Raw genomic sequence first — 16,642 nt, forward strand, 5'->3', positions numbered from 1 at the left:
TCATTCTTAGAAGGTAGGCATTAGGGCACCTGGGTGACTCAGTTGGTTAAGCATATGGCTCTTGATCTCAGCTCAGGTCATAATCTTGTGGTTCGTGAAATTGAGCCCTGTGTTAGGCTCTGCCCTAACAGCGAGGAGCCTCCTTAGGATTTTCTCTCTCTCTTTCTCTGTCTCTCTGTCTCTCTGCCCTTCCCCTGCTCGTGCTTTCTCTCTCTCTCTTTCAAAATAAAGGGAAAAAAAGAGGAAGAAGATAGGCATTATGGGTACAAAACACATTGTTCCATACGTGGTGAAAACCAAGGCAGAGAAATACTGTATTAGTAATCAAGTATTAGTCTTAGAAGAAACCTTAGATACCCACTTGTCCAAATCCCTTATTTTATGGAACACAAGACAGAAATAGAAGAATCACTACTGGAAGTCAAACCTCTTGACTTTTCAAGTGCCTCCATGCTCATATTATACTTTTACTTTTCTATAATGTACAAGACAGACTATTAAATATTGAGCAGCTATTCCTATTCTTTCTCCTATATTTGAGGTAGCCAGCATTTGGGGATTTTAAAAATTCAGTTGCAATTAGTGGCACCCAGAATGATTACTTGAACTAAATCTGGTTCTTTTTCCTCCCTTCAAAGTACTAATGAGGCCCGACCCTGCTTAGCTTCTGAGATCAGATGAGATCAGGCATATTCAGGGTGTTATAGCTGTAGACAAATCTGATTCTTTTCAGAGTCCTTCTTTCCAGAGCCCTCACTAACCTGTTGCATAATTGTCCTGATTAATTTCTTAGGGTCAGTGTATTTTCTTATGTACTCTTGTGCATATATGCACTCTTGTGTATATATGCACAGTTGTACTTTCCTCCTAAGATTTTTAGAAAATGCCATTTAATTATTATATTGCTTTTTCTTTCTCTCACTCGTCTTGTTCTTTCTTGGGTTTTTTGTTTGTTTCTTTTTGTTTTTTTGAGGGGTCTAGGTTTCTTTCTCTTGCTTTCCTTTTTTTTTTTTTTTTTTTTTTGTTGTTGTTGTCCTGATAGGTTTTAGTCTCTAATTGTTTAACTTTTGTTTCAAGATGCTTCTCATTATTCAGTTCAGAAATGAGCACTTTGATTAGGAGCTATACAAACCTAAATATAATCATTAAAAAAACATAAATATAATGTACTTCAGTAATATCATAACTTTTACTCATACACTCAAAGCAACTGCTCCATTATAGCCAAATCTCATGTTCTAGTAGTCTAATTATTTTATATATTTCTTTTTATACTTTTTATGTACCTCTTAGTTATCACTGTTAACTTCATTTGATAAATTTGGATTTATTCAAACACCTATTCTATATTTCCATTAATATTTAAACCTGTAATGAAAAAACTGAAGGCAAGACATTCTGAAAGAAAAGGGAGAAGAAAAATTGGTTGACTCGTCAACAATTTTGTATTTGATAGTGTTTGTTTCTTATTATAGGAAGTTAACTATTCGTCTTTAACTTTTCTTATTATAAGAAGTTAACTATTCGTCTTTTACATTAGCACCTGCTTTGGGTAACGTTTTATATGCAAATATGATATTCCCTTTTGTGCTAAAACTTGGAATCATACTTATAAGTCTTCTGTTATATACAGTGCTCCAAATTGACTGATTAAAGTATGCTTATTGAACAGCCATTGAACTATGAAGTCCATCGTGAGGTTGTTTTGCAAATTGGTGTACTTAATGAAGCACAATTCGCTAAAGCAGCAAACTCAAAAGCTCCTACTATGTGCACTACAACTGTCACTGTTAAAATTAAAGACAGTGATGAGGGCCCTGAATGCCAACCACCAGTAAAAGTTCTTCAGAGTACAGATGGCCTCCCGGTTGGAAAAGAACTCCAGGGATACAAAGCGTTGGATCCGGAAACAAGCAGCAGTGAAGGCTTAAGGTAACATATTCTTCAAAATGACATATTTTGAGATTATGTTCAATCTTTGGTTTGAGCATTTACATTTGATTTCTAAAAATTAGGTATAAGAAGATAGGAGATGAAGATAACTGGTTTGAAATTAATGAACACACTGGTGACTTGAGAACTATAAAAGTGCTAGATAGAGAATCAAAATTTGTAAAACACGACCAATACAATGTTTCCGTGGTTGCAATGGATGCAGGTGAGTACAGTTTTCTAGAAATACAGGATGTATCTTTTTTTTTTTTTTAATTTTTTTTTTTTAACGTTTATTTATTTTTGAGACAGAGACAGAGCATGAACAGGGGAGGGGCAGAGAGAGAGGGAGACACAGAATCTGAAACAGGCTCCAGGCTCTGAGCTGTCAGCACAGAGCCCGACGCGGGGCTCGAACTCACGGACCGTGAGATCATGACCTGAGCCGAAGTCGGACGCTTAACCGACCAAGCCACCCAGGCGCCCCCAGGATGTATCTTTAAGGAAATCTTGGGGTGACCTTTGTTTATTGCCAGATCCAAACTTAGTGTGAAATATGTTTGCACTGACTGCTCAATTTATTGGAGACCACCCAACATCAGCTCTAGTGCATCAGTAACACAAAGCTAGGAGGTGATGAATGAATGGCCAAAGACATGGTGGCCTCCTCTAGGATCTCCAGTCTTCAGGAGTACAGATTTAGATTATTACGGTTTGAACTTGCTGAAAGGGTTTAACCCACCTATAACAGTGGCTCAAGGTAAGTTTGTTCTGAGCATCTCGTAATGGGGAACAAAGCATTTAATCGTATTTCCTAAAGAAATGGTCAAACAATGACTCTTCAGTCTTTTGCTGTGGCTTGCAGTCCTTCTGCTTAATTTTTTTTTTTTGTGAAACTCTTCTTGTGAAGAAGTGCCCTTCAGATATCATAAAGTAGTGTTTTCAAAACCCTTTTGAACAAACACTCCTACAGTAAACCATTTTTGAATGTGCACCATTGTAATGTGTGCCCTGACAGTTTCGTTTGTTTTGTAATGCAAGTGCTTGCCTGACTTCAGCTTTGATTGCTAAGGCATCCACTTCAAAGATGGCTTTCTGCCATCTAGTCTGCCAAGCAGACTAGACAAAGACCCAAGCCACATCCCAGTACCCCACGCTCCTTCATTTTAGAGATCTTGCTTGCTTTCAGGAACTGATCACTGGGGTTGCTTGTGTTTTCACTTCCCAGGGCTTTAAATTCTTGCTCCAATGTTTTAAATTCACCAGTAAAGAATGAGCTTCAGAAACCCTTAGCCCCAACTCTTGACCCCGATAAAAGCAGTACCCCAGGCTTGCTTTTTTTCTTCCTGCCCACAACAACCTTGCTGTGTGGCCTCAGCTGAGCCACATAATTTCCAGGACCTTTTTTCTCCAAAAGCCTTCTGATGGCTATGGCACCTTGCAATCATCTAAGAACCACAAGGGCCAGTCCAGCCACAAAATTGGTTATCCACTGGCTGAGATCCACACACAGCAACCTCCCTATATTTGCCGGTATGTTTGTATACATGTGCTACTATTGCTAATGTATATACCATAAAAATATACAAACAAGCAATTGTTAAATGTTATTCCCATGTGTCCAAAATACTTAGGTTTCAAAATCTAAAAGAAAATGTAAATGTGGCTATCATTACATAACCATGTACATATGATCTTCACTTCCTCTTGATATCTCTCACATAGGCTTTTGATGTAGTTCTTTCAATATAGGAAGGACAAAAAAGCTACCAAAGAATGGTGAAAACATTAGCTGAGAAATATGATGTTGCCACCACTCTAAAACCATGGGCGATTTGCTACTCTTGTATAAACAAAAGTGAAATCTGAATGATTCAAGAACATGATTATTATGTCATTCAGAAGGATTTATTTCTCCCCATTTATTCCACAAATGTTGACAGTCTAGTAAGTTCCAAGTACCAGGCATGTTACCATGAAAACTAGATTTCATAACACTGGGCAAATTCTCACATGATACCAATTAGAGGACTATTATATTCTCATAAGAGGTTCTTGGTATGACAACTTTCCCCATAAATGTATGGATATCATAAGAGGGAGAAATCAGTTAAGAGCTGCCCAGATTAAAGGATAAAGGGAGATTTCAAGAAATGAAGAAGTTTGGTGATAGGAAAATGAAATACTATTTGAAGAGAAGGAAAATATGGAGAACAGAAATATGAGAAATTAACTTTGTCTTTGGTTGCTAAAAGTACAAGGAAATGAAATGCCAAATCTAAACTGTAAGATTCTATGTCCCAGGCTCATGAATAACCTGGGTGTGCTCAAGAAGAAATAAAGACATGGATATTACAAGTATTAATATAAGATGATAGGGTGACACCAATGCTTTTGTTCATTTGAACTTTAATCCATTAATCTGTATTTCCAAGGACCAAATATATAAGTAACTACTTATAGTTCCACGTGAACATTTGCTTTTGATGCTCATAAATATTTCAGGATGATGACCCAGACATTCTTCTAGCTTTCCTAGAATCCAATTTATTTACTTTGTTTCTTGTGTTAGTCTTCTTTGTTAAGCAGGCTGGTTTCCCCATTGTCACTCTAGAAAACACTGTTTCATACACCCTCTGCCTAGTGTAGCACTGTCCCAACTGTTTGAGATTCAAGTCCCTTAACTTCAAATGAATGGCAGTGACATCTGTGATTGTTTCCACTCATTTGTGTTCAGGTCTTCTCTTAATACTTCATAAGGCCCCCTTCCCAGGGAATAATATGTTAATTATCACAGGTGATGTGTCTTCTCTATAAAAGGATGTTTCATTGTTTCTCATTTATATTCTGTTCCTGTAACTAGATTGATTGTGAAAATTAACACATCTTTGTTAGTTTGGTGATTTTGAAGTTGTTACTTGTGTTCAGATTTAGCTACAAATTTCTGGAAGTATCAAAATGTTTATATCCTATTGCAGATTTCTTACTAGAAGACCTAGATCTTTCTTTTATTTGTAGATATTTTAAAATTTGTTCACATAGAATAGTTTCTAAATAGGTATATAGTGGGTGCCTTTCGTTAAGTAATTTAAAAGTCACTTTTAATAAATTAATTTTGTAGTTATTCAACAGAAAAAAAATCACTAAAGCATTCAAGATATCACCTAAGTCTTATTTCAAACTAAAAATGGGTGATATTTATATATGATTTGTAGTGGTGTTTATGATAAATTCAACATATACGCTCACAATTTAGACTGGTATTCGAAGCAAAAAAAAGAAAACTTATCAATTATTTTTCTGCTTATTTCAATTTTGAAAGCTTGTCATTTATTGTAGTTTATTATCCTATCACAAATGATAAACTTTAAACTTGTTTTTTGAGCTTCATTATCGTTTAAACACAAATAATGGGCAATGTTGTCATTAAAAATATTTATGGAGACTTAATGTGTAAAGCATTAGTACAATACCAGTGGCCATCTAGAGATGAGTAAGAGCTCCTATTGTCAAAAACATATTTATTGAATGAGGGAGGGGGTGCAAATTTATTTTTATAGTTTATTCAACTAAGTTTTTTGGAAAGTATAAAATAGTAATAGCATTACTATTATGTTCAGTGTGTTAGTATGAAGTTATAAGTTAGCGAATAAATGCTGGGAAGATCAATAGGCTATCAAGGTTAGTATAACTCAGTTCTTAGGACGAACATGTTCACAGTTCAGTGTGTGAGTCAATGATGAGCAAAGTGTTGTGAGAACTCAAAGGAGAATATTGCTACCATTGTCCATATAAGTCACAGCAAGTTTCACGAGGAGGAGATATTTGAGGGGATTCTTGAAGGATAACCAGATTTGTCAGACAAAGAGAAGACAAAAGTATTCCTAGCCGTGGCGGCAGAATGTACCAAAGCAGACAAGAAGGAGCACACCTCGTGGGTTTGATAAGTTTCACAAAGTCTGAGCAAAGAGGATGTGAGGAAATGAGTCAGGAGAGGAAGTCAAAGGAAGTGACTGATGACCAAAGCCTTTGTATTTCCAGGATGAATATATGCTCTTCAGAAAGGTGTAAGAAATCAATTTTATTTTCAACTGGTTGCTCTGTAGTGATATTACTCATAATCTCATACCTTTTTATTTTAAAAAGCACCTCAAGATACCTGATACAGCCATCAATCTTTAAGGAAGAGTGACATGTCACTATTTGTACTTGTAGCAATAGTATTTGTGCTCTAAAAAGTGTGTGAAATTCAAGTTCAGATAGCCAGTAGAAAGCAGATGTCATCTGTGTAGCATAGAGATGTTGAAAATAAAATCTTAAGTAAAAAATATGCTGGTTTTAATCTTTCTTAGCTGGCAGATCATGCACGGGAACCCTGGTAGTTCTTCTGGAAGATAATAACGATCACCCACCGCAAATTGATAAAGAAGTGACAATTTGCCAGCATGCTAAGGATTATGCCGTTCTCGAACCTGTAGATGCAGATGGACCTGAGAATGGTCCACCTTTTGAATTCTTTCTGGATAATTCTGCCAACAAACTTTGGAAGTTAGAAACAAAGGATGGTATGTAATTCTGCTTAATCTTCTAATCATTAGGAACTTAGGATGGCTGATGATGTTGACATTCACTTTAGTTCATTATGATAAACATTCATTTTAGGAAATTATTTTATTGATCCCCCCAAAAAGGTAATACCTTGCCTTTTATTTATTTTTGAAAAACCCTTGTTAGCTTTAATGAACCTCCTTCCTCCTTCCGCATGGCTTCAGGCTACCAGGATGCAGAGCCCCTCACCCCACACCCCACTGTAGCTTCTCTTCTCTTCTACTGGAGAACCTGGCCTTCAGGATGACAGGCTGCCTGGGGAGCTTTCCCTTCCCCAAAACTTTGCAGTAGCCCGATCGGACCACATCAGTGATGGGAGCAGCTCCAGTCTTGTTTTTGACAGCATGTACCCGTGTCTGGTCACCGACTAAAGTCCACGCTGTATCAAGGTTATCCGTTGGGCAGAGCTCTGGTTCCTCTTTACCTGGTAATGCCTCCTACCAACTTTTCCAAAGTGACGTAGGTGATATTTGTCGAAGTTGATCCTACGGTGGTGCATGTCACTAGCATTATTTATTACCCTGGCCTCCTGGCTGCTTCTGGGACTTGCTGATGCAACTGTGGCTTTGGCTCATGTGACCCCGAAGGTTCTGGGTTTTCCTCAGTGTGGATGGCATGTTGCAGCCCAGACAGGAACAATACCTTAATTTTTTTTTTTTTTTAATTTATTTATCTTGAGAGAGAGAACCGGTGGGGAGGAGTAGAGGGAGAGGGGGACAGAAGATCCGAGGCAGGCTCTGTGCTGACAGCAGAGAATCAGATGCGAGGCTCCAACCCATGAACTGTGAGATCATGACCTGAGCCAAAGTTGGACACTTAACAGACTAGGCCACCTGGAGCCTGAATACCTTACTTTTTTTTAAAGAAATGGATAATATATTTATGTTTAGACTCTTGTTCCAAATATCTTTTAAGAAAACATATAAATATAATATGTGAATAACATTAAGTATAGCTTAGCCTAATATAAGTGGAGAGTAATATTAATTAATTTTCCTAGTTTTTCAAGAAATCAAAATCATTTTTAAGAAATAAAAATGAACCACTAGCGTTTTTCCTTTAAGCTAAATCCTGCACCTTCTCTCCTCCTCCCTCCACCCTAAGAATACCAAGGAAGAATAATATTGCTATTGAAAGGTCATAGGGGTGCCTGGGTGGCTCAGTCAGTTGACTGTCAGACCTCAGCTCAAGCCATGATCTTGCAGTTTGTGAGTTCGAGCCCTGCATCGGGCTCTGTGCTGACGGCTAGGAGGCTGGAGCCTGCTTCCGATTCTGTGTCTCCCTCTCTCTCTCTGCCCCTGCCCTGCTCACGCGGTCTCTCTCTCTCTCTCTCTCTTAAAAAAAAAAAAAGTCATATAAGTATACTTTTTCTCTGCCTTTTTTTTCCCTCTAGGTAAAACTGCCATTCTTCGTCAGCGACAAATTCTTGACTATAACTATTATACTGTGCCTATCATAATAAAAGATAGGCATGGTTTAGATGCAAAACACATGTTAACAGTGAGAGTATGTGACTGTACAACCCCATCTGACTGTAAGATGAATATTAAAAATGTGAGAGATTTTAAACCATCAAATGTAATACTTGGAAGATGGGCTATTCTTGCCATGGTGTTGGGTTCTGCATTGCTGTTATGTAAGTATAATTATCTAGAATGTATTAGTTGAAGTTTTATCTAATATTTAAAATATATATATGGTAATTCTTTATTTAATGGCCTTTATAGCCTTTGGTAAATGTGTCCTTTTGAAAATCTTGTATGTACTATATGACTTGGGGTTCTGATTCACAGAAGAAACTTATCAGCAAGAGCAGATTAAATTCAAAGTAATTTTCAGAGGTGTCCCCTTAGTTCTTCCAATGATAAGCTGTGAGATACTGGATAAATCATTTCCGCTTCTTTGAGCTCATTTTTCCATAAGTAAAATAAAGAGGTTGTAGAAAAGTAATGTTAAGATTCCATCCCATACAAAACAGTCTTTTAACCAGTCAAGTTTATGCACAAAAAGAATAGTGAAGAGTACTTCCAAAACTCACTTAGATGTTTATGTTCAATGTTATTAATGAAGTGATTTAACATACATTTTTTTAAGTTTATTTACTTATTTTGAGAGAGTGTGTGAGTGGGGGAGGGACAGAGAGAGAAAGAATCCCAAGTAGGTTTCAGACTGTCAACACAGAGCCCGACATGGGGCTCCATCCCATGAACCTTGAGATCATGACCTGAGTGGAAATCAGGAGTGGGACACTCAACTGACTGAGCCACCCAGGCGCCATGATTTAACATACATCTTAGGAAGACTCCAATGAGAGGCACCTGGCTGGCTCAGTCAGAGGAGGCAACCCTTAATCTCTCAGGATGGTGAGTTTAAGCTCCACATTGGGTGTAGAGATTACTTAAAAACAAAGAAATAAGCAAACAAACTTAAAAAAAAATAAGAAAAGAACATTAGAACTCTTAAAAAAAGAAACAAACAAAAAGGAACCCAGTGTGTGGAAAATGGTCATATGGTAAGCCACTGAGGAAAAGCAATGCATGCAAAGAATGTTAAGATTTTGCATTCTTCAAACTGTTGTTTTAGAGATGCAAAAGTGATGGAAATCACTCCCCACACTTCTGTGCCCTTCCTTCCACTCACACTCCCTTTCCTTTCTTTTTTAACAGTTTATTTTACTCTATAATCTATCTGCATTTAGAGACTTTCCCCATAGTCTTTACTGTGTCCTAACTCATTGATTTGAGTTTCAGGTGAAATAGGATGTTCCCCTTAGCACTGTTAGTAGTCAGCATACACTTTCAAAATTGGGCACTGGTTTTATGTAACTGCCTTTCATGTTTGTATTTATGCCTAATACCCTTTAAGTGGGTTCCGTATGGATTTTAAGTACCAACAATACAAGCTTAAATTTCCATCAAAGGGAGTTGCCATTTGAGTGTGGAGGAAATAAGAGAATCATTTAAGTTAATTCTGAACTTGGGAAGAGACTTGTTAATAAACTATGCTCACTTCATCCTTATTACTTTTTATTGATTTCTTTCTCATTTAGCCTAATAATCTCAATAAGACAGAGATGGTCTATATACGAATACATTTGTTAATATTCTGTTTTAAATTTTATGACCCAAAGAGATCTCAATTTATGGAACAAATTTTTTTTTTTAAAGTTCTGTGAAGAAACTTAAAAAAAAAATCATATGATTTAAATGATTTAATATATACTTGCATGAAAAAAATACTATTTTACTTAAGTGCTTTTTATTTTTTAGGTATTCTGTTTACTTGTTTCTGTGTTACTGCTAAGAGAACAGTAAAGAAATGTTTTCCAGATGTAGCCCAGCAAAATTTAATTGTGTCAAATACTGAAGGACCTGGAGAAGAAGTGATGGTAAATTAGATTTCACTTTCCTATGAATTGTTTGGTGATGGATGATAACAGTTGATTGTCATGTAGCAACAGTAATAATAATAACAGCTAATGTTTATTGAGCACTTACTATGCCAAGCAGAATTTCACATGACCTGCATACATTAATTCATTTAAACTTCATGATTCTATTGTATTAGTGTCACAGGACTGCAAAGAATCACAAACTGGTAGTTCCTGTATTATGGCAACATAAATCACACCTTCGGTTGGCATTCTCTCCATGTGTGCATGTCTGTGTTTAAACTTGGCCTTTGGATTAGGGACCCACCCTAGTTGAGTATGACCTCATCTTAATTTAACTAAATGCATATCTAATGACCTGTTTTCAAACAAATTACATTCTAAGACCCTGAGGATTAGGACCTCAATATGTGAATTTTGGTGGGGAAGAAATGAAAGCAAACTGTTAGCTTCAATTTGACTCATTCATTTTATAACTCTAACTTTATTTTTAGGAAGCAAATATTAGACTGCCCACACAGACATCCAACATTTGTGACACAAGCATGTCTGGTGGCACTCTTGGTGGCCAAGGAGTCAAAACACAGCAAAGCTTTGAGATGGTCAAAGGCGGCTACACTTTGGATTCCAGCAAAGGAGGTGGACATCAGACCTTGGAATCTGTCAAGGGAGCAGGACAGGATACTGGCAGATACACATACACAGACTGGCACAGCTTCACCCAACCTCGGCTTGGCGAAGTGAGTGCCGGTGTCTTCAAGATGATATTACATGAGAGTTTAAACACGATTTATAAGTCAGGATTTCCCAAAAGTTTTACTCTCCATGCACCTGGAACTCATCACCTTTTTAGTGTTTAATTACCATAGATACAGATTTCAGGCCCAAACCCAAAGGCAAAATGATCTTTTAAAGTTTAATTTTTAAAATAACATTTATGAAACTACAGAACCATCTAGGAGTGGCATATGTAGACATGTTTAGGAAGTATAAAAAGACCAATAGCTTCTTCCCCCCAAATTAGCAGGAAGATCACCTGGAGTGAAAGATTTATGTGGACTGGTCATAAATTGTAAATATTTTTTGGTGTATTAAATCCTCTGTGTAGTCATTAAGTACCGGCTACCAGCATCAATCAGGTAGACTGTTAAGTTTTTATTTTGGGTGTTAGTTTCTTGTTTTATGTTCAGATTAATCAATATTGACTATATTAGCCACTTTAATATATTACATTATTATCACTATATAATAATGTATAAACAGAAGAATCATAACCTATATTGGTCCCCCAAATACGTGAAGAAATTACAAAGATACGCTGCAACTATGCAAATCTTATGTCAAATGGGAAATTGTAAGTTAGCTTTGTGATATGTGTGTAGCTTTAAGTTTCATAAATGTGTTCACTAGGAGCATTTATATATCTGCTATATTTTCAGAATGAATAGAATACAGACCAATCATGTGCATTTTTTATATGTAGGAATCCGTTAGAGGACACACTCTGATTAAAAATTAAACAGTAAAAGGTAAATCAAAGACATTATTTTTAAGCTAATGTGTTTAGGTGTTTTTTAAAAAATAATAAAATGTGCTCTTTTTTGACACAGAAGGTGTATCTGTGTGGACAAGACGAGGAGCATAAACATTCCGAAGACTACGTTCGTTCGTATAACTATGAAGGAAAAGGGTCTGTGGCCGGCTCTGTAGGCTGCTGCAGTGATCGGCAGGAAGAAGAAGGGCTTGAGTTTCTTGATCATCTGGAACCCAAATTTAGGACGCTAGCAAAGACGTGTGTCAAGAAATAAAATGTGCGTTTTAATGGAGAAACATCTACAAATGCATATGCAGGAGTTTATTAAATGTAAAATGATAGCAGCATCTGCTAATATGTTTGTTTATTGGAGGTAAACTTCGAGTCATGTATAGATAAGGATACTATAAATACAAAACTCCTCTAAATTCTCCTCGTCTGATATACCTTCCATGTTCTCTAGAAATAGAAGTTTCATGTGTTAATTTTCTTTTATATGCATGTATATATTGCCCTTTTCAGCACTGTGCTGTGTGCTTTCTTTCATCTTCCGTGTGGGAATTTATGGTACCCTGTATGCTATAGGAGTGGATGGTGGGAGAGCTGGGTATTGTGGAGACAAATGAGAAATGAATTTTAATTTTAGATGAAAATTAAATATTTTCTTCAACACCATGGGGAGGTTGCTCTTAGAAACGCTCTTAGAAATATTGTCTTTGGTGCCAGAGAATTGATTCCTCTACCTGAGTGGCTATGTATTGAAGGATTTTTAAGTATTCTTTGGTACAGTCTTCAGTTTGGTAAATAGGTGTTCATTTCTCACTACACTTTTCACCCTGCGGAGGTGTTCCCAGTACTGTTTGCTTTCAGGGGCCTTCAGCGCTTGGTCCTTGGATCTCTGTCTATATGGATGTGTAATCAGATTCCTACAGCTTCTAGACTGTGGGAAAGACAGGAGCAGAAGAAGCTCTCAGGGCAATTTGAGCCACAGAGATTTTGTAAGGATCAGATGGGAGGATGTACTATTACCTTTTTAAAATGTAAATACCTTGGCAAGAACATGCACTCTCTAGTTTGACAGAGGCCCACCATCTTCAAGCATTTGTGAAACCAGCCTGGAAGGCATTAGACTTGCAACCCTGATCCATGGTGCTTAGACCTTTAAATATGCTAAAAATGGAATGAGCATCTGTAATAGAATTTAATACTCTGCTTACATTGGTAATTACTTTAAGAAAATTGAAAATCAGAAATAATGAATTTCTGGCATGTAAATGTTAAACCATTGAAATGAATGATGGATAAATGGACACGAGTTAATAAATTATTTTGAATATATAACATCTTAATAGGATATTCCATTAATTAATTTAGAAAGAAATATCCATTTAAATAATATTTTAATAGTCTCTGTGCCAAACTCTATAAATTTACAGTGACAGTATATATCACACGGAAATTTCTCATTCAGACAAAAAAAATGTTTCTTTTTAAAAAATCTATTAACTGGTTAACAATTGAAAAAAGAGTGGTGATCTTTTAAAATTTTGTAAGTAAAATTTTGTAATTAGTCCTCTGATTCTCAATTACCGCTTTGAATTAAAGGTGTTTCTTGATGTGAAATTGGATATTAGAGCAGAATAAAAAAGTAATTTTAATAAATAAGATTTTATTTTATAGGATGCCAACAATGTATGATTTTTATAGCAATTGTGAGTAAAATAATTTTGGGGGGTAATGCAATTTCTGTTGTCTGACATATATTATGCTAAGAATAGTACCAGTTTTGAAATTCTTAAATATAATGTTAAAATTTGGAATATATTCATGCCATGTTATACTCTTGAATATAGGTGCAGAATGTTTTTTGAACAATTAAAAATCTTTAGCTGAACATTAACTTATATGTGTTAGTTTATGTTTTCATTTCTTACATTTACTTAAATAGGAAAGAGAAATTTTATATCTGAACTTAAAGTACAATTAGAGGCCAAAGGTTAGCAAAATAAGACACTTTAAAAATATTAGCAGAATTGTTAGAAGGTGTGGAAAATGAATTTGTTTAAGCAGTTTTGGCTATTATAAATATTTTCAAATATTATTAAAAATTATCTCACAGAGGAACTATGACTTGTCTTTTATTTAGGAAATTCACATTCTCTGTTTACACTCAAAATTAAATGTTATTTGTATGACTGAGAAAATTTATGAAACTCCGTTGTACTGTTGACCAATTTAGTTTGTTAATAAAACATTGTATTTTATGGATTATTTCATATAAGTTAACCATCAATTGTCAATAAGTGAATCGGTATGAATTGTTTTTCTGTAATTAAATCTGTAGTTAGGGAAAATATACAATTAAAATTTTCTTATCTTGATTCAGATCTCAAAGTATTTCATGTGAAAAAAATTCCTTGGGAGCACCAAGATAGATGAAAATTGATATAATTGCTATAATAATTGGCTTTGTTAAATACCTCTTTAACTTTGCCAAGCTTTCCCCTGAGTTGATTAAAAATGTTTTATTAAACTTGGTATCTATGCTTATGCTTACTTTTAGAAAATGGAATATGCTGTGTTATTTGGAAATTGCTCACAATAGATGTTTTAGAGTTGAGGATTTTTATGATCACAGAAAAGAAAAGCCAACTCCATTTTGTGGTGTCTTAGCTTTAAAAGTCCTGTTCCAGTAGAAAACCCTCGGTTAGATTAGGGTAATGAAACAAAACAGACCGTGTTATTGCTAAACATCTCTGGTCTCTTATCTGCTCTTCTAGTAAATCCAAAGGAACATTCCATTTGTCCAGATACTGCATTTGGCTTTCTGCTTACACAGGGAAAAGAAAATAAAACTATAGCAGGGGAAAACATTACTAGGAATGGATGGGCCTCTGTATATTTTGTAAGGTTCAGTAAAATTGAGCATGATTTAAAAAACTCTTTGGTAGTGTTGCATTAAAAAAAAAATAAGAATAACCACAATCTGAAATCTTTACCACTAACAATAAAATTACCACTTCCAACTATTCAAATAGACAGGTTTTTTTTTTTTTAATGTTTATTTATTTTTGAGAGAGAGAGAGAGAGAGAGAAACAGAGTATGAACAGAGGAGGGGCAGAAAGAAGGAGACACAGAATTGGAAGCAGGCTCCAGGCTCTGAGCTGTCAGCACAGAGCCCTACCGGAGCCTTAACCAACTGAGCCACCCAGGCAGCCCTACAAATAGACTAAGAAGCATCATAAAAACAAATATATGAAGTACATTCATAACACACATTTTGTAGATATTGATCAGATTATTTAAAAATCTTCACTGTTAAAGAACAAAACTTTATGGGGCACCTGGGTGGCTCAGTCGGTTAAGTGTCTGCCTTTTGGTTTTGGCTCAGGTCATGATTTCCTGGTTCATGGGTTCGAGCCCTACATTGGGCCCTGCACTTAAGCTGCGGAGCCTGCTTGGGATTCTCTGTCTCCCTCTCTCTCTCTTCTCTCTCTCTCTCTCTCTCTGCCCCTCCTCCACTGTCTGTCTCTTTTTCTCCCTCTCTCTCTTTCTCAAAAATAAATAAACATTAAAAAAAAAAAGAACAAAACTTTAACTGAGTAAATTAGAGAATGTAAATGGCTTTATTCAAGAACTCATGAATTTGTCAGCTGCCCCACTAGTATACCATAGACAGACACTACCATTGTGCAAAATGGAAAGTTTTTATAGGCAAAAGGAGAGTGTGAGGGTGGGGGGTTGGGGGAAAAGAAAGTCATTAGCAAAAGAAAAGCCAGGCAAGGGTCTTATGCAGATTATCTCAGTAATGCTGATCAGGAAATTTCAGATTGACACTTTAAAGGTCACATTTCTGGGAGAGTTTGAAACTGAAATTAAGTCATGGGTTGCCATCCTAGGGGCAAATGACTCCATTTTGGGCCTGTTGTTTCTTTCCCAACACTTTTTTTTTTTTTAAACAGAGAGAGAAAGCGAAAGAGAACACCATGGGGAGGCAGGGGCGGGGCATTGTGAGATCCTGACTTGAACGGAAATCAAGAGTCTGATGCCTAACCTACTAAGCCACCCTGGAGTTCCCCCCATACTATTCAAAGTAGTTTTTTTGTTGTTTTGTTGTTTTCTTAATTTTTAGAGAGAGAGAGTGAAAGGGGCAGAGAGAGAGAAGAATCCCAAGCAGGCTCTATGCTCAACAGAGCCTGACGGCGGTCTAGATGCCACGACCCTGGGATTGTGACCTGAGATGAAATCCAGCCAACCACTGAACCACCCAGGAGCCGCTAAAGTAAGTTTTTGATAAGAATAAAATGTCCCTTGAAAACACCAATCTACAGAGTTAAAAGTTATTTCCAGATTATAGAGGGAAAAAAAAAATTAGAAACAAGTATGGCCTTTCTCTGTATTTGGCCCAACAATACATAAGACCTTAACATTTACAAAAAAAATTTTTAATGTGTATTTTATTTATTTATTTATTTATTTATTTTCAATGTTTATTTACTTTTGAGACAGAGAGAGACAGAGCACAAGCAGGGGAGGGGCAGAGAGAGAGGGAGACACAGAATCCCCAACAGGTTCTAGGTTCTGAGCTGTCAGCACAGAGCTGGACACGGGGCTCGAACCCACAGACTGTGAGATCGTGACCTGAGCCGAAGTAGGACGCTTAACCAATTGAGCCATCCAGGTGCCCCTGGACTTCAACATTTTTAAAGTTTATTTATTTTGAGAGAGAGAGAGAGAGAGAGAGAGAGAGAGAGAGAGAGAATCTCAAGCAGACTCTGTGTGCACAGAGCTCAATGCTGGGCTCAAACTCATGAACTCTGAGATCATTACCTGAGCTGAAATCAAGAGTCAGATGCTTAACCAACCTACTGACCCACCCAGGCACCCTGAGGACTTCAACACTTAAAATAATTAGTTGTCAGTGTGCAATAAATAATACCTATAATTTTGGAATGTTCTTATTTGCCTAAGTTTAGGGACCTTTAAATGCTATAACATGGAATTATTAATGTTAAAAAAAGCTTCAAAACTTCGCTGGAGATAGCTAAGGTTTGACCTAGAATTCATGCCAAAAGTTCAGGTAGTATTATTTTCTGCCAAGTATAGTACAAGGAAATCTAAAAGGAACTCTCTAATCCAAAGTGGAAATGAAAGAATTTCTTTGCGTTGGCTTTGC

The 16,642-nt window shown here is 36.3% G+C and overlaps 1 protein-coding gene across 4 annotated transcripts in view; it reads left to right on the plus strand.

The window, feature by feature from the left end:
• The window catches only part of DSC1 (desmocollin 1), a 352,925-nt gene extending 338,922 nt beyond the window's left edge, over positions 1 to 14,003 (plus strand). For 2 of the 4 annotated variants that reach the window (XM_058692438.1, XM_058692439.1), the window contains 8 exons: positions 1,673 to 1,932; positions 2,016 to 2,158; positions 6,285 to 6,497; positions 7,934 to 8,176; positions 9,810 to 9,928; positions 10,426 to 10,671; positions 11,415 to 11,460; positions 11,542 to 11,653. In XM_058692438.1, the coding sequence (XP_058548421.1) occupies positions 1,673 to 1,932; positions 2,016 to 2,158; positions 6,285 to 6,497; positions 7,934 to 8,176; positions 9,810 to 9,928; positions 10,426 to 10,671; positions 11,415 to 11,450 (1,260 nt within the window). In that variant the 3' untranslated portion in view covers positions 11,451 to 11,460; positions 11,542 to 11,653. Of the gene's footprint in view, positions 1 to 1,672; positions 1,933 to 2,015; positions 2,159 to 6,284; positions 6,498 to 7,933; positions 8,177 to 9,809; positions 9,929 to 10,425; positions 10,672 to 11,414; positions 11,461 to 11,541 lie in introns of all 4 variants that reach the window. The other 2 variants (XM_058692436.1, XM_058692437.1) reach the window with 1 other exon arrangement.
• Positions 14,004 to 16,642: the final 2,639 nt, after the last annotated feature.

This window comes from Neofelis nebulosa, chromosome 11 (assembly GCF_028018385.1).
Source record: "Neofelis nebulosa isolate mNeoNeb1 chromosome 11, mNeoNeb1.pri, whole genome shotgun sequence".
Classification (NCBI taxonomy): Eukaryota; Metazoa; Chordata; class Mammalia; order Carnivora; family Felidae; genus Neofelis; species Neofelis nebulosa.